This window comes from Mus musculus, chromosome 17 (genome assembly GCF_000001635.26).
Source record: "Mus musculus strain C57BL/6J chromosome 17, GRCm38.p6 C57BL/6J".
Lineage (NCBI taxonomy): Eukaryota > Metazoa > Chordata > Mammalia > Rodentia > Muridae > Mus > Mus musculus.
The window spans coordinates 66,127,854-66,153,628 of record NC_000083.6 but is presented as its reverse complement, the minus strand read 5'-3'; the positions used below and the strand labels follow the sequence as shown (position 1 = coordinate 66,153,628).

Sequence of the window (25,775 nt, the reverse complement as noted above, 5' to 3'; positions counted from 1 at the left end):
AGTGCTTGCCATAAAGGGAGAGGGCAGTGCCCCTGAAGGAAGGAGAAAGTACTGACTTAGGAGGAGACCTCGGGCTCATCAGATGTTCTACACCAAAAATTCATTCATTCACTCATTCATTCACTCATTCATTCATTCATCCATACATTCTCTCTCTCTCTCCCCCTCTCGCTCATGCCTCCACCCTCCCTCTGTCAGAGAAGATGATTAATGGTCCTAGAATGTGATCAGGTTCTCCTGCCCGTGTTCCTGGTTTCCAAAGTCATGAAATTTGTTGTTCTGCCTCCCATAGCAGGATGTTTTTGGATTCAGGTCTCTGAGCTCAATGCCCTATTTCCTGGCAGTCACAGAAACTTTGCCAGACTGCTGCCTCCCAGAGCACCCAGCCTGCACTGCACTATGCTGAGCTCTGCTGCCCTCTGGTGGTCATGGGTTCTTTCCTTCGCTGGGATCCCCACTCTGCAGCAGGGCATTGCTTTCTCCTTATCAACTCCAACATCCAGATGATCCTGTCTGAGTGATCCACAGACTTCATTAGATCCACTGGGGTCCCTCTGCTCTTTGGAAACACCCTGGAAGAATTCCTAAGTGATCTTCACGTATCACTGGAACCTGAGAGGTTGGAAAAGCTGGCAGGCCTCGGCCAAGCAGCCTAGGCTTGTCCTGCAGATGACCCTCTCTAGGCACGAGGAGTCTCCAGGTTTCCAGCAAGGGCAGAAACCGTGTGGTAGGGCCTCCTTGTGTACACAGAGAAAGATATCCAGGCCAAGCCTTCCACTGTGCTTAGGGCATGAGCACAGTAGTAGTGAGATCAGTTTCTGGGAATCCTTTAACCTGGGTCCAGGTTGAGTTCCCATAGAGGACTACATAGAGCAACTTCAGGAAGGAGGACTGGGTTGGACTGAAGATAAGGGGAGGAGCCCTGCACTGAAATGCTGTCTCCCAGCACTTGGCTGATCAGTGAGTGGGAGGGAGTGGATGACATGGAGTGGATGCGTGTTTAGCACTTGGCTGATCAGTGAGTGGGAGGGAGTGGATGCGTGTTTAGGGCTGGGCTGGGCACTTTGACCTTTATGTTTTGGTATGAACACGGATACCCAGACACATACCCTGGCTGTCATGTTAAAAGAAGAGTTCTCCATAAAGAGCTCATGTACATGTGTCCTGCAGCTTCCAAGGGAGGCCAAACAAGCATTTTTGAGGAGCAGTGTGCATACTAAGTAGTCCAGGTTCAACTCAGTGGCTTGATGGAGGTCACACAAAAAATGAGGTCTCTGGATCCCTCCATTCTGCAGCCTTCTATCCCCTTTGATCCCCTGAACCAATTATTCCTCCCACTGCATCTCCCCAATGCTCCTTTATATAGCTGACACTGCATGCTGTCTCTAGACAGATGTCTCTTACCATAACATTGTCAACTGCATTTAGAAGGATTCTCATACTTGATCATGAAGTTCATGTAGGTTCAGTTGTTCTTTTAATCGGCCATGACACATGGATGACATTCCTAGGATGTAAGCCTAGGAACTCTGCTATAACAGGTAACAGATGAGTGGATTCCCAGTGACAACCCTTCAAGGTTTACAGAGGCTGCCATTCTCTGGGTCCTCCTATGATGGGGACTTCTAGCTGCACTTTAGTGTATGCTAAAGCCCTACACTAGTGACAAAAAAATCTGTCCCTACCTCCCTACAGGAGTCCTGTCTCTAAACACTATCCCTCAGGTATGAGGCCTTACCATTTGTTTGTTTGTTTGTTTGTTTTCAAGACAGGGTTTCTCTGTATAGCCTTGGCTGCCCTGGAACTCACTTTGTAGACCAGGCTGGCCTCGAACTCAGAAATTCACCTGCCTCTGCTTCCCAAGTGCTGGGATTAAAGGCGTGGGCCACCACTGCTTGGAGAAGCCTTACCATTTCAATCTGAGGAAGATTCAAGAATGGAATTCTTTTGAGCTGTAAGCGGCACAAGAACTGTGAAAAAGAAGTCCTCTTCTATGGCTCCTCTCAGTTTGCAAGCAGTATGCAACCAGTGTATTGCCTAAATGGCAAGGGCACTGCCCCTGAGGTTGCTGAAGCTCACACAAGGGACAGCCACAGTTGAATATAAAGGAGCTGGACTCTTAACTGGGGTTCTCCTTCATGGGACAGCAGAAAAAAATGAAAAACACGGAGACACTTTTGCCCAATGACATGTCTTCAGGTAGATGTTCTGAGCACAGAGTCCTGAACAGCCATGGACAGGATCAATGCCTCTTAGTTTATGAGGAAAAGTAGAAGGAGAAAAAATTGTGGGACACAGAAAGGTCTATGGCCAGGGTCCAAGTCTTTGTGATGGTCCTTCAGAAAAGTCAAAATTCATGTCAGCTCTTTCAATATTATGTATGTCCTAGTTTTTTCTCAAAACTCTCTTCTGCACAGATGGTGTGTGTGTCATACTGCAGTGGGTCAGGCAATGATGCTTGAAACGGGGACATCGGTGCCTGAGATGGGAGTCAAAGGCCAAGAAAAGCTAACTGTCTCCAGAAAGGGCAGAGGCAGGTGGGTCTCACCTCAGAACAGGCAGAAAGCTGCTGCTAGCACAGCCTCCTGAAGCCAGGCGGAAAGTTGAACCTGAGCAGGGAATAAGGTGTCTCGGGCCAGGTTCCTTCAGGATGTTCTGCTGGCTTTTCTATGCAAGTTGAACACTAGAGTCCACTGCCTCTGGAAGGCTGGGGTACACTTGGCAGTCTGCATATGGTTTCTATCTTCTTAGGCCAAATACAAAGGCCAGGTCAAGCAGGGTATGAGACGCTTATACCAGACTTGGGTGTGACTTCTCTCGATGAAACTGCAGAGAGAAAAAGGCTGTGAGAAGCCCCATTTCAAGCCAGGGAGGTCTGGGGCACAGGGACAAAACCTAACCTTCCGCACAGCAGCAAATGCAGGCCCAAAGGTAGCTTTGACCTCCACTCGGTCTCGTATCCAGGCTGGCAGCTTCGCCAGAATAGAAGGACGCGCATACCGGTGATCCAGGAGCACAATGCTGGCAAAGTCCCTCTGGTGCCTAATGGCCCTGCCTGGGTAGATGCACAAGTCGAGACTCTTGAGTTCAACTCACCTACCAATACTGCATGTGCATAGGGGACTCCTCCTTCACTGACCCCTCAAATGGACAATACAGTACTAACATCCCTCCCGCCTCAAAACATCCATCTGCACCCAGCAGCAGCCCCACACTTACCTATGGATTGGTTTATAGCCTTCATACACAGATTCTCTATCAATACCGTCCCTGGCAGGGGCTGACCTTGTGTCCTAGGCTGAGAAGGAAACAGAAGAGGAAAGATTAGAATCTACTTTTGCCTGCCTTGTAGTCCAGGCTTTGGAGCAAGGTCAGGTTGCATGTCTGGTCAACAGCTTGTGCTATATAGTTCATGCAGTAGAGAAGATCAAGTGGGCTAGAGGTATACTCCAAAACCTCTAGAGAGGAAAGCAACCATTTGTACAACAGGTCATACTGCAGGGCCTTGTCATCCAGTCCTAGGGGGTGGCACACCGCTTCCTCCCTTTAGCCCTCTGAAACACGACAGGTACTCACAAGTGTCTGATTCAAGTAGGCCATCTTCTCTTGCAGCTCTGGAGACTTAATGTTGGGATATGGCATCCCCACCATCACCACACACCTGTAGTGGGTCACACACACGGCCTAAAGCATCAAGTCAGCATGCAGCTATCACTGATATTTAGAACAAGTTACATGTGGTTTCATGGCCTTTTAGGGTGTATGTGCCTATACACATGCGTGTGGAGGCCAGAGGAAGATGTCAGGTGTTGTCCCTCCGACACTCTTCACCTTTTTCTCTGAGACATGGTTTTTCACTAAATCTGAAGTTCACACAATCCTAGGGTCCATGAGCAGAACTACCCAGGGGCCTGTCATCTCTGACACACAGTGCTTACTGGTAAATACAACCATGCAGGCTTGTGTGTGTGTGTGTGTGTGTGTGTGTGTGTGTGTGTGTGTGCTGCAAAGTTGTTGCTGTGTCTTCTGAGCATGCATCCTCACTCACTGATCCATGCCCCATCCCTCCTACCACTTTTATGGCCCTCGGGTTCTTGCCATGGAGGTATAATTTTTAGCTCAGAGATCTAACCTAGGCAGAAGACCAGGATCCTAAGCAAGTCACGGCTCCTACTTCTCTGGTCTACACAGCCAGATTGACAGTAATGTCAAATAATCCACCCACAGCCTACAGACCCCAAGCAGGCCATATGGGTGCTGACCCTATGGCATGCATGCCTTGAGCCCCAGCAGACAAAGAGGACACCACACCTACCGGCCCAGGTCATCAGAGAAATTGATCCCTTCACTCATCTTCCCTCCAACCACAGAGAGGAGCAAGGCCCCTGTCAGATGGCCTTCTGAGTGACTGCAGCTCTGTCAGGGGACAATCACACCAGGGTTCCTGAGCCAAATCTATGAGTCATACGACTGTTCCCAGCTGACAGACACTGGTGGTCTCTGGAGCCAGCCTCACTTCCACCTCTCACCATAATGCACTTGGAATACGCCATCAGCACCTGCTCCACCTGGCTCGCTCTTTTGGGCTCTTGAAATATCTGAGGGTAGAAGACAAGGTCTCCCAGCAAAAGGCTTCACAACACTGATTCGTGAGCCCAGTCTGGGTTTGGAAGCATGTGGATGGAACATGTAGTCAAGCTACAGGGAATCCCCGTGGCTTGTGTCCCAGGCCTCCTCTTGGTAGATGCCAAGTTAACAAGGTTGAGGGACCCTAGGAAGAGCTACAAGTAGCAATGTCCTCATAAACAGGCTAAGGGGCACTCACCTTTTTCCTGACAGACAAACGTGTCAGCAGGCCAGTCTTGTCCCAGTGAGCATGTACCTGGCGCAGGTACTCATAAGAAGGGAGAAAGCATACCACACCTCCAGGGACCACATTGCACAAGTTACAGAGAATGCGGCCTGTCTCCTCCACCTGCAGAAAGCAAAGAGCTAGCCTAGAGCGGGTCCCACAGCCACACAGGACGGAAGCCGAGCAGCTCCCCATGGTATCATGCAATGTGCTCACTACTTTTAACAGACATGCCCAACTGGGGCTTGTGGTGCCTCCTTACATTATGCCACATCCCATCCCTGGCATCCCACAGAAGAAAACCCAGACTCTGGGCGTGCCACTGACATCTCCCTATGTCCCTGTTTCACGAGGGACAACAATCAGAACAAACTGGCACTGAGATGCCACAGGAGTTGTGCCCCAGAAACATGTCTTCCCAGAATAGAGGCAAGGAGCAAGAACCCCCAAACTGGTCAGCCTTCCCCCACCCTGCATCCTCATGGGATGATAGGAGCTCTTTAGAAAGCATTTAGCAACACACGGTGAGGAAGGCAGTTAAGATCTTCCTTGACAGATATCTAAAGGAAGAAAATGACTCCACTCATGTCCCAGATGTGACCATCCGTCTCCATGCCAACGCTGGTAGTACTCTCTACCTGGTCACAGGCCAGAGAGGACAGGAAGTGGGTTAGTACTAACCATCTGAGGCAGCTCTCTTCTCTGGTAGGTGAATTCCAGCTGCTGGTTAGAGGGCCCACTGCATATAATAAGGGGCAAGATGTTGTCTGGAGGGATCACGTGACCTGGCGATATCAAAGGAAGGCTGAAAACTAGGGTGCAGGTAGGGCAGTTTCTCAAATCATTTCTCCAACTAGGAGCAACAATTTTAAATGCACTTAGCTCTTCACTGCACTGACACAACTAGTGTAAACAATATGGTGAGCAGAGCTCAGGACCTGAGTCTAGGGAAGTGTGCTGGAGCAAGCCCACTAAGGTACCAATGAAGTGGTGTCCTCTACCTTTGCCCCATCTACCCACCACACAGTTGGCTTACCACAGGAAAACTCCACCACTCGCCCCGCTTCTACTCCAGAACATGCCAGCAGCTGCTCCCGAAAGTCAGACATCTGCAGCAATAACATCAGGGCCTTGTGACCTCAGAGCCTGGGGTTGTGTGCTCTTGTAGTGAATGTAAGAGAAGTCTGGGATAAGAGGCAAACCCAGTCAACAAAAAGGAACAGCCGGCTAATGACCCAAGCTAAAAGAAAACAACCGGTATCCAGTGTGGACAGAAAACTTAGAGAAGAGCAGTGACGGAAGTGTCAGGTCTTTCTACATGTTCAAATCAAGAAGAGGGAGGAACACTACCTACAATACACAAAGAACTGGACAAATCAAACAAATCAAACAATGCAGTCAGGAAACAGAGTAACAAAACGAACAGCCCTCAACACAGGAAAAAAAATGGCCAATAAACATATGAAGAAATGCTCCCTCTTACCAGCCACCGGAGAAATGAAAACCAAAGCTACGTTCAGACTCCTGCCTTATCCCAACAGAATGACAGTCAAGGCTTAGAAATCTTCAGGAAGAGGGGAACATGGATTATGAGAGCCACAGGTGGAAGATAACATCAAGGGAAATGTTTCAGGACACATCAGGGCAGGTGACTGTGACAGATGAAATCCAGAGCAAACTCAAGGCAGTCAGAACTCCAGCATGGAGGTGGGATGGTGGGGACAAAGTCCCATCACTAACTGAGGAACTACTAGACCCTGACAACTGCTGCAAGGGGGAAAGCCAGTCTTCTTTAATGATGTGAGCCTCTAGTAAGTTGATCACATAAACACAGAAAGAACTCACTAGAGACTGACTGGGCAACACAGAATGGGCTGATGGAGAGAGGAGCTGAGGGAGAGGTGAGTTTGTTCAAAACACATCAGATCAATGTCTCAAACAATAGGAATAGAGTTTAAATGGCAAGAAAAGAGAACAAAGAATTCTGGCAAGGATGTGGACAACAGGCCTGAGACATGGCTGATGGGAATGTGAGCTGGTCTAGCCACCGTGGAAGTCAGTATGCAGCCTTCCCAAAACAAAACACACTGAAAATGCATCTTCCATATGTGCAGCTGAATAAGAAAATGAAATAAAAGGAGGAGGGCATGGCAAGGATTCTTGCTGTAGATATAAGGGAGAAAGCAGGCTGAGGGAAGAGTCCAGGCTGAACATGGCCAGCTGACTAAAGCGGACTGTGAGAGGGGAGACTGGACGGAGAGCAGGAGAGGAGCGGGGGCTAAGACGAGTGAGTTATACAGGATTCAAGCTGGGGAGAAGGGAAAAGGAAGCCTAGCTGCTAGAAGGAAGAGTTTGAGGGTAGTGGCAGGGTGGAGTACTGGGAGGAATCACAGGTACTAAAGGATTCAAGAGCTAGCACTTTGATGTGTTAACAGCCATTTAACCATTTGTCTCGGGATTCTGAGACCTAACACCAGCTCTACTACTCCAGAATACTGAGCCAAAGGCCTCCAACATAATCACAGAAGTATTCCACATCAGGGCTCACCGCTGTATTGAACACCAACCCAATTAGTAAAATAAACAAGATATCCATCAACAGAGGCTTGGACAAAAAAAAAATAAATAAAATGTGGTATACAAGACATGTTTTGTTTTACTGGGCAGTGATGGCACATGCCTTTAATCCCACCACTTGGGAGGCAGAGACAAACGGATGTCTTGAGTACAAGGCCAGCCTGTTCTACAGAGCAAGTTCCAGGACAGGCAGGGCTACACAGAGAAGCCTGTCTCAGGAGAGAGAGGGAAGGAGGCAAATGAGGAAGATCACATTATGTGAATTAAGCTAGCTGCAGTCCTAGATTCTATACATGGCATCGTCACACACAGATGGCACAGTCGACGTGCTGTTGTCTAAGGGAACAACGGGAGGAAAAGGAAGGAAATAGGGAGGAGGGTGAAATACTAGGATACACTCAACATTTATACATAGACAAAATCTTTAATAAAAAAACTTGAGGCCTGGACAGATGGCTCCATGGTTAAGAACCTTCATGGCTTCTGCAGAGGACCTGGGTTTGGCTCCTAGCAGCCACACGGTGACTAAAAAGAGTCTGTAAAGCCAGGCAAGGCCACTCATTACAACTACATAGTAAGAGCTGGGCATGCTGGTGTTTATACCTTTAATCTCAGCACTTGAGAGGCAGAGGCAGACGATTCTCTTGTGAGTTTGAGGGCAAATTCTAGGACAGCAAGGACCTTGTAAAGAGACTGTCTCAAAACAAACACACACACATACACAAAGACTACATAGTAGTGAGACTCCCATTTCAAAAACAAACAAAGCAACAAACAGAACAATAATGGTCATGCACCATGTTAACACCAAATGAATACACACAAATCCAAATCAAAAACTAAACAAATATCTACATGGGCTTGGAATGTGCCTTGACAGTCAAATGTTTGCCTGGCACATACATGGTTCTCAGGTCCATCCACTGTAATACAGAGAACACAACAGAAAAGTCAAAAAAAAAAAAAAATTCTAGTATCCGTTCTAGCAGGTGGCCAAGGCTGGAATCCATGCTTAGGAGCCCAACAGTCTAGACCATAAAATGCTCTCAAGATGAAACAAGGAAACAACCTTTGATCACAGAATTGAGAAAACTAGAGACAATGGGAAAAGAGTGTAAGTATCCAACAAAGCAGGACTGGGGTGAGCAGCACACTGGTGGAATATGACATGTGTGTGGTGAAATGTCACACAGGTCACATTTAAACGCATCACAGAGTGTGCTAGAATAAACATTTGCTCACAAGAATAAACAAACATCTGTACAGAGAAAAAAAGGAAATTATACCAATAATGTAGAAGTGTAGTTTTAAAAACGATGTACATAAATATGCAATAGTACACCATCATTGACCCTTGGTTCATAGAATTCTGATGTTAAAGCTTGTCTTTGACTTTTATATACTAAAACTAACTTTTCTTTTTTTAAAAAAAAGATTTATTTATTATATGTAATTACACCATAGCTGTCTTCAGAAGAGGGTGTCAGATCTCATTACAGATGGTTGTGAGCCACCATGTGGTTGCTGGGATTTGAACTCAGGACCTTCAGAATAGCAGTCAGTGCTCTTAACTGCTGAGCCATCTCTCCAGCCCTAAAACTTAACTTTTCAAAAACCATACAGGTAATGACTTTCCAGGAGATGCTGGTACAGGGATGGAATGAGAGAACAGCATCTCCATGACTGCCTGGGACTACAGAAGAGCATTTTCTCAGAGAAGCCAGCTCCAGCAGCTGCAGAAACACAATAGCCACAGGACTACCACCCCACCAGTCTAAAAGGCAAGGGCAGTGAAATGGCAGTGGCCCCTGGTAGGCACTGCTGAGCCTGCATGCGCTGGCCTATTTGTGTTTAGGGACCCAGAAGACAGAGAAGAGAGACTGATGTGTGTCCTTCCCTGGTACCTTACCGGCTGCATGGTGCCACCTGCAATGACCACTGCTCGGCATTCCTTCACCACCTGGGCAAAGTGCACAGCTGGGTTCAAGAGTAAGAATTTAAGGCTGCTCTGACCCACACTGCCTGAAAGACAGACAAATGGCAAAGGAATAGAGCTGATTAGGCCTGAGAAACCCAGATGACCTGTGGAGGCCAGTGAGCTACCATCCTCCCTCTAAAAGAAAAGCATTTCCCTTGCCATTGGTACCACAGACTATGTGGAAACTCAGGTGCAAAGATAGTCTGGCCAGTGGCACATAACCCTCAGACAACAGAACAAAGATACAGTCCAACCCCATTCTAACCACAACCATGAGATTCTAGCTTCTGTAGGGCCCTTGCCTGAGAGAACTCAGCACCTCTGAAACCCAGTCTCCCGGTCCATTGGTGGCTCCAGCCTAGGAGGCATGTGGTTCCTTCACATACAGAATCAGGCAGTATGATAGAGCCCTTTCAAGCTAGGCCCCTTGGCTACAAGCAGTGGATTACCTTGGCGGTTCACAATAACCCTGCCATCCTGATTGGCTGTGGTGAGAGCTGCCAGGAAGGCCTCGATGTGCATCAGTGGAGAGGCAGGCCGCAGGGCTACAGCCTGGCCCTCCTCCGGGGAGTCTGCAGAAGACGGTAGGATGGGAAAGAGGGCCTTCCTTAGATCGAGTCCATGCTCGCTCAAAGGGCCTGTGTCTGGCTCTCATCGCTCACCCTCCCAGCTCACCCTCAGTAGGCCCTGACTGCAGGCTCTTCAGGAACTGCTGGAAGCCAGCCAGACCTCGGTTTTCCTGAGAGTCTGAGAGGGATGGAAGAACCACTCCGAAACATTCTGTGAAGCCAAAGAGCTGTGTCGGGGACAAGAGAACAGACAAAAATGAGAAGAAACTCTGGATCAGACACCCAAGCCAGCCCACAGCCCATTTCCTCCCAAGCCAGGAATCACTCCACACTATGGACAGTGCAATCAGAAGCCAAGAATCCTCGGGCAGCGGAGTAAGGCAGCAGGGGTTCCCTGGCTCCTTGCTTAAGCAACGGGAAAGGTACCTTCCTGCTGAGCATGCTCTTCTCCAAGTACCGCTGCACCTGCAGAACCATGACAGACTGTGAGAAGGAAGCAAACTGGGGGCTAAATTCAGACGGCCACCCCACACCACTGAAGGAATATGGCTCACTGCCCCCTCAGAGGAACCCAAAGCCACGTAACAAAGGATGAGGCAGTGGACCACGAGAGGTAGCCTGGTCTTGGTTGAGCTAAAGGCTTTGAATTACCACAGACCCTGAAGGGACGCTAGGAGCTTTGCCTGGCACCAGGCCCCTGTCACTAGCTGAAGCTCTCGATAGATCTATCAAATCTAGATAATCTAGATTTAATAACGTTCTCAGCTCTTCCTTGGTTCCCATCTAGATTTAATTTAGATTGTGGAGACCTCAAACCACAGCCTCACCACAGATGTTCCCACTCTTCGGGTCACCTGAAGGGAGTTCAAGACAAGATCTCAAGGATGAAAAGGTTGGCTCAGCTGTGAGAGCACTGGCTGTTCTCCTAGAAAACCTGGGACCTACATGATGGCTCACAACCATCTGTAATTCCACTTCAGCACATCTCCCTTCTTATGACCTCTTTGGGCACCAGGCATGCATACATGTGGTGTTCAGACATGCATTCAGGCAAAAAAATAATAATAATAATTTTTTTAAAAAGGCACTAGCTGCATGCTGCTTCCTTCCACGTGCCCATATGCAGACTGGGCCTTGAAGAAGAGGTAAGTTAAAAACAATTCCAAGGGCGATAAAGACGGCTCACAAGCTTGCCACACAAGCACAAAAACCAGAGTTGGAATACTCAGAGAACACCAAAAAGCCAGACTCAGCACTAAGTCTATAGCCACAATGCTCTTACTGAGAAATGAGATGCAGAGACAAGAAACACCCCAGAAGCCTGAGAACCAGGCACACACAGTGGCAAAACAATCAAGAGACCCTATCTCAAACAGGGTAAAAAGCAAGGACTAACATGGGTACTTGTCCTCTAGCCTGACAAACACTGTGGCATAGGCACACCTGAATTCAAAACAAGAATGTGTGCTGGCATACACATTAAAAAGACAAATCTTTAAAAACTAAAGACAAACAACCAAAAAACCAAAAATCAAAACCATTCTAGGCCAGCCTGGTCTACAGATTGAATTCCAGGATGGCCAGGGCTAGATAGTGACATCCTATCTTGAAACATCAAAAACCCAAAATAACAGAAAACAAAAAAGCCCAATCCTTTCCATCAAGGCAGAAAGGAAATGCGCCGGTCCAGGGAAGGTCCAGATGCAGTCTCCCTCGGTGCTCAGTCAGCTTGGTGCCTCACCTCAGCTCAGCTCACAATGTAGCATGAGAGTCTGTGGAATTAGACAGACTGCTACCAAGCCTGGCATCGGATGAAGAAAGCTTCAGTCAGCCTTTACAGAGTGAAAGGGGGAGGTTTGAGGCAAGCTGGAGAAAGAAGCCTACCACAAGGGTCATAGCTGAAGTAACCAAGAACTACGGGGAATGACAACTGTTCAGAGCTTAACAAAAGCAGAGAAAGGTACCAAAGATGACCAATAGGATCACAGTAATGACGATGGCCGAAGGTTAGTTTAAGGGACGCTGATTTGAAAACTGGAAGGCACTCAGGGAGAGAGCAGGATCTAGGATGGGTCTAGCTGGGTTTCAACACTGGCCCCATCCAGCCACCCTTGGTTCACCTGAGTGTAGCTTGAGCCAGTCACTCTCCAGAGCAGGTAGTCTGAGCCTGTTTTCCTGTTCTTTTGTTTGTTTTTTGTTTCAGGGTTTCTCTGTGTAGCCCTGGCTGTAGACCAGGCTGACCAGAAACACAGAGATCCCCCCGCTTCAGCCTCCTGAGTGCTGGGATTAAAGGTATGCACCACTATACTGCCCAGCAGGTTTCCTGTTCTTTTTTTTTTTTTTTAGATTTATTTATTTTATGTATATGAGTACACTGTAGCTGTACAGATGGTTGTGAGCCTTCATGTGGTTGTTGAGAATTGAATTTCTTTTTTTTTTTTAAAGATTTATTTATTATATGTAAATACACTGTAGCTGTCTTCAGACACACCAGAAGAGGGCATCAGGTCTCATTACAGGTGGTTGTGAGCCACCATGTGGTTGCTGGGATTTGAACTCAGGACCTTTGGAAGAGAAGTTAGTGCTCTTAACCACTGAGCCATCTCTCCAGGCCCAGGTTTCCTGTTCTTAAGTGGCCATAGTATGTCCTGGCAGTGTGCTCAGAACAAAGGGACAGTATCCATGGAGGCTTAATTTAGACACACTGGGCTGTGGTATAATGGCCTAACACCTGTGGGAGCACCAGATTTCAAAGGCTAACAGAAGCAAAGGTCTGTGTGTGCCATCCCACCCAAGGCTCCAGCAGGAAGACTGGCTGGGTGGTCCTAGCCACGCTGTCCTGCTCGCCTCATACGGCACACCATGGTTTATACGCTGAAAACAATTCCCTGGAGAAAGACTGGCAGAACATAGATGGATAGGGAAGAGGCGGCTGTGTTTATCCCAAGGGACGCAAAGCGCAGGCTCCCTTTACCAACCCCAACGCCCTGGCACAACCATTTGGCTGCTGCTATCCGGGTTAAAGACCTGGTAACTGCCTCATCCTGACTTAGATCCTTGGGTGTTAGACTACTCAAGGACAGTGATTTACACCTTATTGCTTCTAGGTCTACTTGATTAGGTGCTAGAGGCAGAACCCAGCAGGCAAGTGCACAACAGCTGGCCTCCTCCCCTACCTCTCCTTTCAGTGCCTTAAGTCAGTCAAAAGGTGTTTAAATCAGAATAGGCCTTTACCTTGAAGAGGTTGATGTTGTCCACCTGGCTCTGAAAGAGAAAGTCGTTGATGCTCTTCAGCTCAGACCCTGTGAGCAGACAAAGGACGCTGGTTTTGTACCTTACCAAGTCCTCTCAGCCCAGTTCTATCTGGTAAGCTCTGGGTGGCTCACACCACCTCCCACCCTTGACAGCAACCTCCTCACCTGTTTGAGACAGGCTCTGTGTAGTAGGATTTTGCTTAACATTACCTAAAAAAGGGAATTCCATTGGGTCACAGTGGCAGCTCTCTGCCCACAGCTGAGTTATAATTGTCCTAGCTTCATGAACTACAAGGAACATTCATGTTTCAGAGACATCTGTTTGGGGGCATTTATAGCAAACAAAGGACACACTAAAAAGACAGGAGGTGACAGGAACCCAAGGCCAGGCAGGAGACATGATCAGAGCAGTCTCCCCACTGTCACTAAGCTGGACAAGGGAGAAAAACAGGATCTGCCAGAAGATGGCGGGCTGTGGCACAGGCAGAGACGGAAGTGGAAAGTACTAACGTGGGACAACAGCTTGCTAGAAAAGCCTCCACCAACTTTCTGGAATATAGAACTCTGGAGTCAACAGCCTCCAGGCTCATGAGCAACAGGCAGGTCCCACCTTGAGCTTTGGTTTTCCCTCTGAGAATGTAGTTTAAAGCTCCTGGACTTCTCTTCTGCCAGAGTGTCTTAGCCAGTACACCACAGGGCTGTAACTATGCCACACAACATCATGTCTTGCTTTACACTGTATGATTGCATAACCGTGCCATCTTAAAGTGAAAAGGCTAAGGTCTCAACCAAGATAGAAACTAGGATTCCCTAAGGAATGACCAGGATAGTGCTTAAAAGCATAAAACACCCAAGTGTCCTCACTAGCATTCAAGGAATAAGACCAACACAAGTGGCAGCGCCAGGGGATGGTGCCCCTACCTCCCAAAACAGCCACAAACTTCTCCAGCAAGTACAGGATCTGCTTGATGTACATCAAGTTCTTGGCCTTTAAACGCTTCCTGAGGAAGAAGCAACAAGAGCAGATGGTAGCATTCTCCAGGAACTCCCTCCACCGGATGCCACTGGACCTTTCTACCTAGGGCCTGACACACTGGGCTGTGAGCTATAAACCCTCCAGCAGAGACCAAGGTTTTCAGCACCCACTGCTCTATCCCAAAAAGTCTAGGATGTAGAGGGCATATACCAGGCCAGACCAATTCAACCCATTCCTCCAAGACTTTGACACTAGCAGTAACCTCTTCCATTTGTGCTCTGGCAGGCTAACGTGGAAGCCATAGAGGCTGAGCCTGGCCTAGACCTTGGGCCTCAGGTAGTTTCTTACCTGTATCTTTCCATGTACTGGAGCAACTGGGAATGGGCCTGGCAGAGCTGGAGAGAAAACAGAACAGCCTGAAGGCAGCCCAGGATAGGATTCAGAGGATCTCTGTAGAGATCTAGGAAATGCCAGCCCAGGACACACGGGTGCCATCAAGGTGATGGGCATCTGGATAGTAACAGACAAAGGCAAAAAAACAAAACAAAACAAAGCACGTACAGGCTGGCCATGGGGCTGATGAGAGCTGAGAAGGCAAGGGAAGAGCCGGAGGCCTAAGGTCCTAAATTGCACAGGAGGACTGACCTGGGAGGTGGCTGATATCACACAGGTCTCCCGGTCAGAAGCCAGTGGTCATTATCCTGGCTCACCTCGATTTGCAGTGTGGGTTTAAGACTCACAGCTTTGCCCTCCATGAATCCCAAAGCTCCCAAAATAAAGCAGGGAACTCCTACCCCAAGAGAAAAGCATGAGACACACAGAACCCCTTTCAATGCTCGCCACATACCAGAGGAAAGTAAACAGGAGCCTGCGGAAGGAAGCCCTGAGCATTCCTCCATGAAAGGCCCCCAAAGCAATCCTGGGAGACTACTGGTCCCTGATGCTACTACCCCTACTAACAGAACTAGTGAGCAGCACCCTGGATGAAGCAGAGCTCAAGACAAAAGCAGTCACCCTCTTCAAGCTGGCTCCCAAGAACCTCACTCTACCAATGAAGAAGAAAAGACAAGGGTTTCAGTTCAGTTCACCCTCTACCAAGGCCCACATCCAGAAGACTTCCTGATCCAGGCATTTAAAGGAATGACCTATGTCACTCTGCCCAATACAGGAGAGGCTGACCCACCTGGGAACCATTGACCTCTGTGCTGTGGATGTTGGTGATGGTGTCGATCAGGTTGTGAGCCTCGTCAATAATGACCACCTGACCTTGTAGCCGGATTCCCGCAGCCTGTCGGGTAGCTGCATGCAGCAACATTGGGTAGGGTAGCACCACTAGCTGCAGGAAAAGGTGACAGTTGGATAGAGAAGCAACCTGACTTCACAGAGCAGAAGGCTTATCCTGCAGTAAACTCTCCAGGCCACTTAAGTCCTAGTGGCATTGTTTATTTTCTTACTCAGACCTTGCGGATGGGGGGAGGACTCAAGCCAGAATGCCGCAGTTCAGTATTCTGCCTGTTCCAACAGCCCTTTCAGAGGTTTTCTGTGGGATATCAACCATGAGGAATAAAATTGGAGCTGATCACCCGGGAAGGGGAGGACTGGAGTCCCTGGAGGTGACCTGAATCCTCAAGCTCCAAAGTTCTTCAACTGACAATCACCAAGCAGCAGAAGGCAACCTAGCCTCTGGCCCTAGGGCTGCTCTCTCAGCTCTGTGATTCTGGCATAGTCTCATTTAAATGGCCCTTGGTCTTTCATCAGCTAAGGGAATCTGACAGAACATGTCAATGAGGGCTGAGTATAAAATTAACTTTGTAGGTTTACGCTGCTATGAAGATTTTCCCAACAAACAAGTGAGGGAGATCACTCAGGCAGTAAAGTGTTTTCCTTGAAAGCAATGGCTAAGTTTGAGTCACAAACCAATGGGGAAAAGGCGAGGAATATTGTTACCCACTCAAGATCGCAGCATCAGGGATGCACAGACAGGCTCACTTGCCAGCTAGCTTTGCCACACCCAAAGCTGTTCTCTGGCCTGCACACAGGCAGGCACACATTTGCGCATGCGCACACACATACAATATGAAAACCAGGTGCCAATATGGGTACCATCATTTAAGACAGTGAGAGAAGGGAAGAGAATCCTGTGTTCTCATGTAGAAATGCAGCTATTTCAGTGGGCTGTTATAAAGGAAAATGAGGTGGAAACAGCCTCCACATGTCAAGAACACACCAATCTCAGATTTTCTATATGGTGACAGCACTAGCTCACGCAGACATCTGGAGACAAGGGGGAGTCCCTCAGTTTGTCTGTGACCCACACACAGCAGGGACAACCATGAGTAAGCACTGCACTGAGCAATATGATTACCAAGAGTGCTCTCTTGAAATCCATTTAAGTCTCTGGATGACACAGATCTCCCAATGAGTGACAGTTTCAAGGAGGGGAGCAAGATAGCATGAAATGACCCACAGTGAACAGCAAGGGGCTGTGGAAGGAAATCGGCTTTCCTCTCTGTATAAAGGTAAGGCAGGTCTAACCAGGACAGTATTGCCATGAGCTGGCTGGCAGGCGGGTAAATGAGCAGTCCACCTGAAAAGCCATTTGGCTACTTTCAAGTTCTGCACTCGGCTCCTACGCAACACCCTGTCAGTGTGGTTCCTTAGGCTGAACGACACTCTTCTTGGATGCCTATGGGCTGAACACTCAATAATGCTAGCCGGCCTCTTGCCCAAAGCCACTGGGGCTCCCTGGCCTCTTCAAACTCTATGCTCTGGATAAGATAGCTTTGTGCCATGGGGATGAGATGCAGAGCAGTTGTCATGCTACTCTAGGTAGGGGCACCCTCCTCCCATGAAGAGGGATGAGGAAAGCCGCCTTCCATTAGCCCCAATTAACACTTGGACCACTTCCCCCTTCCCCAGCACACTCACCTGGGCTGCAGGGATGGCAAAGCGGCTTCCGTAATAGGGGCAGGCCCGGGCCTCCTTCCCAAGGGCCACAAGTTGTTCCATGTCCTTCACTTCCAGCAGAATCTCATCCCGGAGAAGCTCCATCTGCTCGTGGTTGTAGAAGGGGCAAGAGGTCTGGATCTTCTGTCTCTTTCTCTTTGGCTTGTCTTCCCCAGTCCCGTTCTTTTCTGTGGTGGTACAGATGGGGGAAAGCAAAGGGCAGGAAGGGGCTCAGCTACATCCGGGGTCAGGAGGAGGTACAATGATGTAGAAACACATCCATTCACTTGGGCAGGGAACCGCTGCTTACTGTGGACTCATCACAACACGCTGGGATCCAGAAGGAGATGGCACAAACATGTCCAAGCCAGGTCCCTGACCCCAGACCCTGACCCAGAAAGCACTCTCGCCCATGGAGAGGCTTGAGGCAGAAGCCAAGGCCTGCTTAGCCGTTCTTTCTGGTTAACTCAGTCATCATGCCATGGCCCCGCTGCAGACCCCACCACATTGCCGCCACTTCCACGCTGCCCGGCAGCACACCTCACTACACAGGGTCCCTGTACACACCGCGTTTGCTTCTTTGCATGTCCACACAGCGGTCATTCATAAGTTGCACAGAACCCAGGTTTTTCACATCTTCATTCACACAAAGGGTCTGTAAGGCAGGAGAAGAGGAAAGCAGCGGCTTTCGTTTACCCTGGGAAAACCTCTACCACCAAGCTTACCCTCAGTCAATTCTAAATAGTGCCTCATCTTGACCTTTGCTTACAGAATGGACCATTAATATAAAATCTGACACTAAACTGCTCTAATGCCTTCCAGAAGGAAGTTTTTGTTTGTGCCTGAGCTATACCACACAAAACCCCTCACCTCTGCCGAGACTGAACCTGTTCTCGTCAGCATGATGACCTACTGTGTGTCAGTCAGTGGTGATTACTTGTTTACGTTTGTGGGTATTCTGTCTGCATGTCTGACTGCGCACCATGTGCATGTCTGGTCCATGCACCGGGAGGCCAGAAGAAAGCATAAGATGCCCTGGAACTAGAGTTATAGGTGGCTGTGAGCTGCCATGTAGATGCTAGAAATTGAACCTAGGTCCTCTGAAGAGCAGAGCAGCCAGTGTTCTTAGCCACTGCGCCATCTTTCCAGCCCAAGTTTATATTTTTTTTGAAGCAAGTTTCTTCAAAGTCCATTTGTGTATGAGTTTTTTTGGGTTTGTTGTTGTTTTGTGTTTGTTTGTTTTGAGAAAGGGTCTCACTATGTAGACCAGGCTAGCCTCAAACTGAAAAGATTCGCCTGCCTCTGTATCCCATGTGCTGGAATTAAAGGCGTGTGCCACCACACTGACTAAAATGAAACTGTTTTAATGTGCTGATATTCTGTTTCTTTCCCAACCAAAGGATGAGTGTTCTGTGTTTTTTTTGTTTTTTGTTTTTTTCTTCAGGAAACCTCTGCAATTTATTGAATAAAATATACTGTCCTTTGTTGTGGTCTCTGGGCCTGGATGAGAGAAAAAGAAACCACAGGAATACAGTTTCTTTTTTGAGATTGAAATACATTTCTTTTTCTCCTTCCCTTTCTTCCTTCCAAACACTCCTTGCTGTCTTTCAAGTTCACAATCTCTTTTTTTTTCATTGATATGTGTATCCACACATATATATGTGCATACATATTATCTTCCTAATTACAGCCTGCTCAGTCTATAGAACGTTACTTGTAGTATGTTGTCAGGACTGATCATCTGGTCTTGGATAAGCAATGGTGTGCTCTTCCTTGGGGAAGACTATTTCTCCCACTCTCAGCATTTCTTAGTTCAGCTGAACATCTTTGATATTGAACACCGACAGGTGTCTTTAAAGATAAAGAACATAAATGATGCTGTCTGAAGGCTATAAGAAGGATCCACGGGGGACTGGTGAGATGGCTCAGTGGGTAAGAGCACCCGACTGCTCTTCCGAAGGTCCGGAGTTCAAATCCCAGCAACCACATGGTGGCTCACAACCATCTGTAACAAGATCTGATGCCCTCTTCTGGAGTGTCTGAAGACAGCTACAATGTACTTACATATAATAAATAAATAAATCTTTAAAAAAAAAAAAAAAAAAAAAAAGAAGGATCCACGGCCCAGTCTGCATCTCCTGCACCCTTTAAAGAATAATCAGCCAACAAAGGAGCGCTGTTCCCATGGCCACTTTGCCTTCACCAACCTCTGTTTATGCCTAGGCCAAGAGACAAGACACTGGAGGAGGAATCTGTCTGGACAAGAACGCCTCCTTTTGCTTACCTGCCTAGAGCCAAGTGAGACTAGCCGGGTCTCCTTGCCAAAAGGGCTCTTCAGTACTTCCCGCACAAACTGGGCCAGCTGTGAGTGTGTCCGACTGCAGTAATAAATCTGATCAGAGGAAAGTAAAGGGATTCAAAGAGGGAGTCTTACTAGTCCACATTGGCCTGAGCGCCTGCAGGAGGAAGGAGGGTGGTTACAAATGCATACTCCTGAGATGACAGAAAGTCAGCTCTGGTTACACCTGATGAGGGCCTAGCAGTGCCTAGGATCCAAGTCTCCCACAACTTAAACAGCCTCAAGTCTCCTAGGAGACCTAGGAGACCTTGGAAAAGTGAGTTTCCCCACAGTGCTAAATCTGGATGTGGCAATTATCCTCAACTCTCTGGAGAGCATGCGTGGAAGGTTACTCTCTACACATACCCTAAAAGGAAAGGTTGGGGCCCAGGGTGCACATTCTGACTGCTCTAGGATTCAGCAGACTTAAGACAGGAGAACAAAGCACAGGGACTTTGCACAGAAAAGATACAGCTCAGATAAAACCACAGACTTAACCTGGAGAGGTGCCACGGCACACATAGCTCACTGCACTCCATGTATGTCAAACACAAGCAAGAAGAGAACCATGCCACGAGAGTCCAAGAGTGAGGACTCAACACTTGCTTGCTCCTACCTTGCCCTTACCACTGCCCACTGGAGAGGGAGACCCTGTGAGTCCTTGGCCCAGTATGGCTGTTCTTCCAAGGCCTCCCTTAGAAGCCTAGACAGTCAAGGGAGCAACAAGAAGCCATGCTCTTCATTTGGGAAGCACACACCTCAGAGGCTAGGGACTCTTCAACTCCAAGAGGCTGAGAAAGTGTTAAAACAAAGAGTCCTAGCCCTAGAGTCTTCCCTGTCTTCCCTCTAGAAGCCTCTGAGAAGTGGGCAACTTACCTTGGTTATATGTTCTTCCTCCAAGTCATCCTCAGCCTCGTCCACCCTAGGAGACAGACAAACATGGAGGTGAGTCTTCACTAAATACCTCAAAGTGCCGACATGTGCTCTGGGCTCTCACTGACAAGCAGACGGGCGGCCCTTTCCTCAGAAGTCAACAGGGCTGAGGGGCAAGCTCCGAATACAACACAGACATGACCCAGTAAACTGCCAAGCCCTGCTCCTCAGGACACCTCACATAAGCTCTATAGCTGCCTTCACTGCTGCTCAAGTCTGTGAAACCTAGAAAACACGGAGGGAAAAAATGGAAAGACCTGGAGTTCTTTTTTTCTTTTTAAAGACCTATTTATGTATTTTGCACATATGGGTACTATCTGGATGTTGCTGGGAACTGAATTTAGGACCTTTGGGAAAGTAGTGAGTGCTCGTAAGCACTGAGCCATCTCTCCAGCCCCAGACCTGCAGTTCTTAAAGCCACCTCACATACTGGAAGCCAAGATGTGATCTCTGACACAACAGCCTCACAGACCACTCTGCTATAAAATGGACTCCTCTGGGTTCTCCAGAGAACTACTGAGTCCTGCATGGTCATGGAAGGGACTGCATGATATGATTGATTCTCACCCCTGGAATAGAGCCAGCAAGGTGTGGGCCTCCACAAGCATTGACAGTTGCTAGGCATGAGGTTTGTTTGTATAAAAAAATATATACATTTTACTTCATGTTCCTCCTTTGGGAATATTCTTCCTGCCAAAGTAATGAAGAAGTGGATGTTCTCCCCCGGGAGTTGAGTACTCCACTATAATTAGAAGCAGCTCAAGTCCAGAATGTGAGGGTGTGTCTAATGTCAGCAAAATGGTAAATGCTGAAACCCTTAAGGCTGTGGGAAAGAACTCTGAAAACATGAATTCAAAAATATATAATTTCTCAACTATTTAAAATATAAGAATGCAAAATACTTGTATAAAGAGTTTCATGGGCCTAAAAGAACAGAGACAGCTTGTCAGATATTAAGGAAGGAGATAGAGACTTAGGTAGTGGTGAACACAGGGCAAGATCCCACCCAACTAGCTTATTATTTTCTACCGCCTAACCCCCAACTCCCAAATTATGTAAGCCTTGAGTCACCCCCAAGTAAAGTTGATCTGCCTCCCTCCAGTTGTCCCAGGGTGTCTTTTTCACCCTATGTACTGAAAGGGCTTCTAAACCCGCACCCCCCCACTCCCTACCCCACCTGTCATCTCTGCTCCCACTGCCCTCATAGGCCATTGCCCATACGGGCCGATATTGGTTGACAATCCCCAAAGCCAGGGAGAATCGCAAATGGCTACACACCTTAATGCTTGAAGGACTTTCCTAGTACTGGAAATGTAACTCTCTGGCTTAATTAATCCTCCCCCCTGCATCCTGTTGTGACATCCATCCAGTATTCACTCCGCCTATAGAGACCTGGACCTGCTTCAACCCTAGGTCTTCTGTCTCTTCCTCTCTTTGTTCTGATACTTCCCTCATGCACACACTCTCCCCACTTTTGGCCCAGTGAGTTTATGGGTGCCTAACCCTCAGGCCTCAGCAGGCCTCACCTCCGAATGACTTCAGACACTACTGCTGTACTACTCCACTTTCCTCAAAGCAAACACGCCCGTTTCAAACTAGCACTGTGCTTATTTACCGCCGTTCTCCCAGTCTAGAAATGTATGCTCTTCATGGACAGTGCTACACCCAGCCCACCTCAACTGGCTAATCAGAGTTCCCACACAGGTCCCCAGCAGGGAAGAAAGAAGTCTGCTCTATTCCCCTAAAGGCCAAGTCAAGTCCTGCACCTCACCCTGACACCAGTATCTATGGCCACTGTGCCTATCCAGCATGAAACTCTAGATGGCAGCACTTGGGCCACCAGACTTCCTTGCCCCACTAGAATTAAGGTGGGAATGAGAATAAGAGGGCCTTCTGAGGAGCTGTGTGGTGCAGCAATGATCAAGTCCCTCCCTTCTGTCTGGGTGTCTTGGGCCACTCACAAGTGCGGCTCGTAAAATAAGAGCCTTCTGCTCACCTGGACCAGAAACCTTAAAACAATGTCAAACTGTGAGTCCGGGACTCTCTGACAGTTAGGATCATGCATTCTACACATGCTTACGTTACTGGTGGAGAATACAGAATCCAGAACCAGGTGGACTACATCCAGGCCCAGCTCTCTCCTCCACTCATGAGCCCACAGCAATGACCCAGACATAGCACCTGACCAATCCATAGCCTCCAGGATTCCATCACTGAACTATAGTGGGGAAAACTAACTCAACACATACATGGGACTGTCACAGAATAAAGGGTCAACCGTGGTTGTCACCAGCATTTATGACCGCAGGCTCTCACGAGTGCTCCGGCCTCTCGGGCTGAAGGCTGCAGATAGACAGGTAGCCACTCTCACCTGCTGCCTCTTCTCTCCTCATCACTCTCATATTCTGCCAGAACCAGGTGCTCCTCCCCACACTCCAGCTGCTCCAGCTGCTCTGGTCCTGTCCCTGCATCCAGCATCTCCCTGCTGAGGCGCAGGAGAGCCTCAGTCTCCTCTTCCTCATGTTTCTGGGTAGGAACAAAGATACAAAGAGAAGCCTCACACTGGAGCCCCCAGCCGACTCCATGACAGACCTGGCCCAGCACAGTGGGGGTCCTGCCGCTCCGGTCTGTCACTTCAATCGGCCTTCCAGATGCTCACCGTGCGCTTGGCTGCAAACCTGAGCCTCCCATCCTGGCAGACCTCCTTCAGTCGCTCCTCTCGCTTCCTCCTCCTCACCTGCTCCTCCTGAAGGACAGGGACAGCAGAAAGAGACAAACCTACTGAGGGAGCCCCCTCACAGGGTGCAACACCCTCCATTCTCTCTGCCCCACTGCTCAGTGCAACGGGGCTACATCCTCTCTTTCTCTAAGGCATACAATAAAAACCATTCTTCAACTCTGTCCTTTCCCAGGTGAATGAAAAATGGAAAAGGTTTGCATCAAAAAGAGACAGCAATCTCATTGCAAGTTCACCCAAGGGCTGAGAGGCACCACCAAAAAATATATATATTATTATTATTACTGCTAAGTCTTGTAATAAGTTGAAAATAATCAATGAAATGTGTTTCCTGATCATTCCCTTTCTCAGCCCCTCAGATCTCACCCTTAGCCTCTCCACCAGGTCCCTTTCTTCTTTCTTCTGCACAAATTCGGTGACCCAGTCAGGCTCTCCAGCAGGCCTCGGGGTGTCCGTAGGTTCTTGGCAAGATGAGGAAGTCAGGAGCGAGTTCTTCTCACTACTTGGAGGGCCGGATCCAGGTGCAAGGAGAAGAGCCTCTGCTTGCAATTTCTTCTTTTCAAAGTCACGCAGCCAGGAAAGGGCCCCACAAATCAGACTTAAGGACTTTCCCTGCAGGAATAAAAAAATGACCTCAAACCAGGCCAGAAGCAAAGCTTCCCAGATGACTTTCCCATTTAATAAAGATATCAAAGAAACCCTAGTTCTAAAATTGAGGATGCTCTAAGACAATCTAGAATGGAAAGGAATTAGTAGTCACCAGAAACAAGAAAAGGAAGGTATATAGCTTGGTACCAAGCAGTAATGAGCTGTTCTTAAGCCATACAGCTCCATGTTCCAAAAGAATTTGTGGGGTTTTTTTTTTTTTTCAATTTACAAATACTGCAAGTTAAAATATCTAAACAATGGTGAGAAAAAAACTACATTAACAATCAAGAAATACAAAGCATGAAATCCCAAATTCTTGCCAAGGCCATATCTGACTCTAAGCTTTACAGCAACAAAGTCCAAACATACATAATGTTATTGTTGAAAATGTCTACTCTCCAAAACACTATTCCTGCCTCAGGTCACACCTTCCCATGGCACCTTTCACAGGCTGACATGCTGTGCTCCTAACCCCGGTGGGTGTCTCAGTTAACAGGAGGCACTTTAGTGGGTCCTCATTCTTACAAGGACTGGAAACCACACTTATGAAAAAGGGTGATTCAGATGCAGACATGCAGGGAACAAAGGCACCATATAAAAAAACACAGAGCCGGGTGTGGTGGCGCACACCTTTGATCCCAGCACTCGGGAGGCAGAGGCAGGTGGATCTCTGAGTTCGAGGCCAGCCTGGTCTACAAAGTGAGTTCCAGGACAGCCAGGGCTATATAGAGAAACCCTGTCTCGAAAAACCAAAATAAAATAAAATAAATAAAAAACCACAGGAAGAAGATGGCATCTATCAGACAAGGAGTTCTCACATAGCCCTCAGGAAGAGCCAAACCTGTTAGTATGCTGATTCCAGACCTGAACCTCCAGAATTGCTAGATTTGCTAGAAGTGCTAGATTTCTGCTGTCCACGCAATCTGCAGTACTCTATGATGACTAAGAGAGCTACTATAGAGGAAGTCGTGGATTCCCCACCCCCCGCCCCCCAGGCTGTTGCCCCTTAGATCCATTTGGGTTCAAGTGAATCTTTAGAGCTAACCTTCTGTCTTAGGATTTTACTGCTATGAACAGACACCATGACCAAGGCAAGTCCTATAAGGACAATATTTAATTGGGGCTGGCTTACAAGTTTAGAAGTTCAGTCCATTATCATCAAGTGGGAACATGGCAGCATCCAGGCAGGCGTGGTGCAGGAGGAGCTGAGAGTTCTACATCTTCATCTGAAGGCTGCTAGTGAAAGCCTGAGTTCCAGGCAGCTAGGATGAGGGTCTTAAAGCCCACTCCCACAGTGACACACCTACTCCAACATGGCCACACCTAATAGTGCCACTCCCTGGGCCAAGCATATACAAACCAAGACACCTTCTGTCTACCTAGCCCTCCGAGCCTGCTTACTTCAGGGGTGGCTGAGAGTCTCCAGAGCCTGGTTTGAACCCACCCGCCCAGGGAGGTACCATAAGTAATACCACTCCTCACCTGCAAGTCCAGGATTAGACAGTGGCTCATCTTATGAGCTCTGGGGCTACAAGCCGACTCCCAAAGCTTGTTTTCATATATATGCAAAAGTGGGACAGATGACGGTAACCCTCACTCACGGACCCCATTCAACATTCAACATTCATTACCTTAGTTAATACATAGGGAGCAGGATTCAACGACCTGGCAGTAAAGTCAGAAACTGGGTACTTGCTACTGTTGAGCAATGGTGGAATTTTTATTATCCTAAGACAGGGAGCCTATCAGCTTTCGTTGATATTTTGAACAGTTTTTGCTAGCATAACCCTTCTGAAAACACACAGATGACACATCTTAAAGAACATTCAGTTACAATGTTTCAGTTCTAGCAAACATTACATGGGATGGCAAAGAAACCCAAGCAGCACTCCACCCCAAAACCTAGAGATGGTTGGTGATCCTGTGCTGTGCTGACTGTGGATATGGGGTGTGTGTGTGTGTGTGTG

The 25,775-nt window shown here is 48.0% G+C and overlaps 1 protein-coding gene across 6 annotated transcripts in view; it reads right to left on the bottom strand.

Annotated features, from left to right (window-relative positions):
* Positions 1–1,454: 1,454 nt before the first annotated feature.
* The window catches only part of Ddx11 (DEAD/H box helicase 11), a 28,662-nt gene continuing 4,341 nt past the window's right edge, over positions 1,455–25,775 (bottom strand). The window contains exons 3-27 of one of the 6 annotated variants that reach the window (NM_001348292.1): positions 23,527–23,772; positions 23,083–23,169; positions 22,795–22,949; positions 20,367–20,412; positions 19,437–19,544; positions 17,720–17,807; positions 17,135–17,340; positions 15,390–15,542; positions 14,555–14,601; positions 14,152–14,231; positions 13,396–13,440; positions 13,211–13,278; positions 10,403–10,441; positions 10,083–10,203; positions 9,857–9,979; positions 9,339–9,451; positions 5,889–5,961; positions 5,534–5,637; positions 4,826–4,975; positions 4,530–4,598; positions 4,316–4,416; positions 3,577–3,661; positions 3,220–3,298; positions 2,901–3,055; positions 1,455–2,826 (exon numbers count right to left, since the gene is read on the bottom strand). In NM_001348292.1, the coding sequence (NP_001335221.1) occupies positions 2,791–2,826; positions 2,901–3,055; positions 3,220–3,298; positions 3,577–3,661; positions 4,316–4,416; positions 4,530–4,598; positions 4,826–4,975; positions 5,534–5,637; positions 5,889–5,961; positions 9,339–9,451; positions 9,857–9,979; positions 10,083–10,203; positions 10,403–10,441; positions 13,211–13,278; positions 13,396–13,440; positions 14,152–14,231; positions 14,555–14,601; positions 15,390–15,542; positions 17,135–17,340; positions 17,720–17,807; positions 19,437–19,544; positions 20,367–20,412; positions 22,795–22,949; positions 23,083–23,169; positions 23,527–23,772 (2,577 nt within the window). In that variant the 3' untranslated portion in view covers positions 1,455–2,790. Of the gene's footprint in view, positions 2,827–2,900; positions 3,056–3,219; positions 3,299–3,576; positions 4,599–4,825; positions 4,976–5,533; positions 5,638–5,888; positions 6,037–9,338; positions 9,452–9,856; positions 9,980–10,082; positions 10,204–10,402; positions 10,442–13,210; positions 13,279–13,395; positions 13,441–14,151; positions 14,232–14,554; positions 14,717–15,389; positions 15,543–17,134; positions 17,341–17,719; positions 17,808–19,436; positions 19,545–20,366; positions 20,413–22,794; positions 22,950–23,082; positions 23,170–23,526; positions 23,773–25,775 lie in introns of those variants that run through there. The other 5 variants (NM_001003919.2, XM_006524409.3, XR_003952132.1 and 2 more) reach the window with 5 other exon arrangements.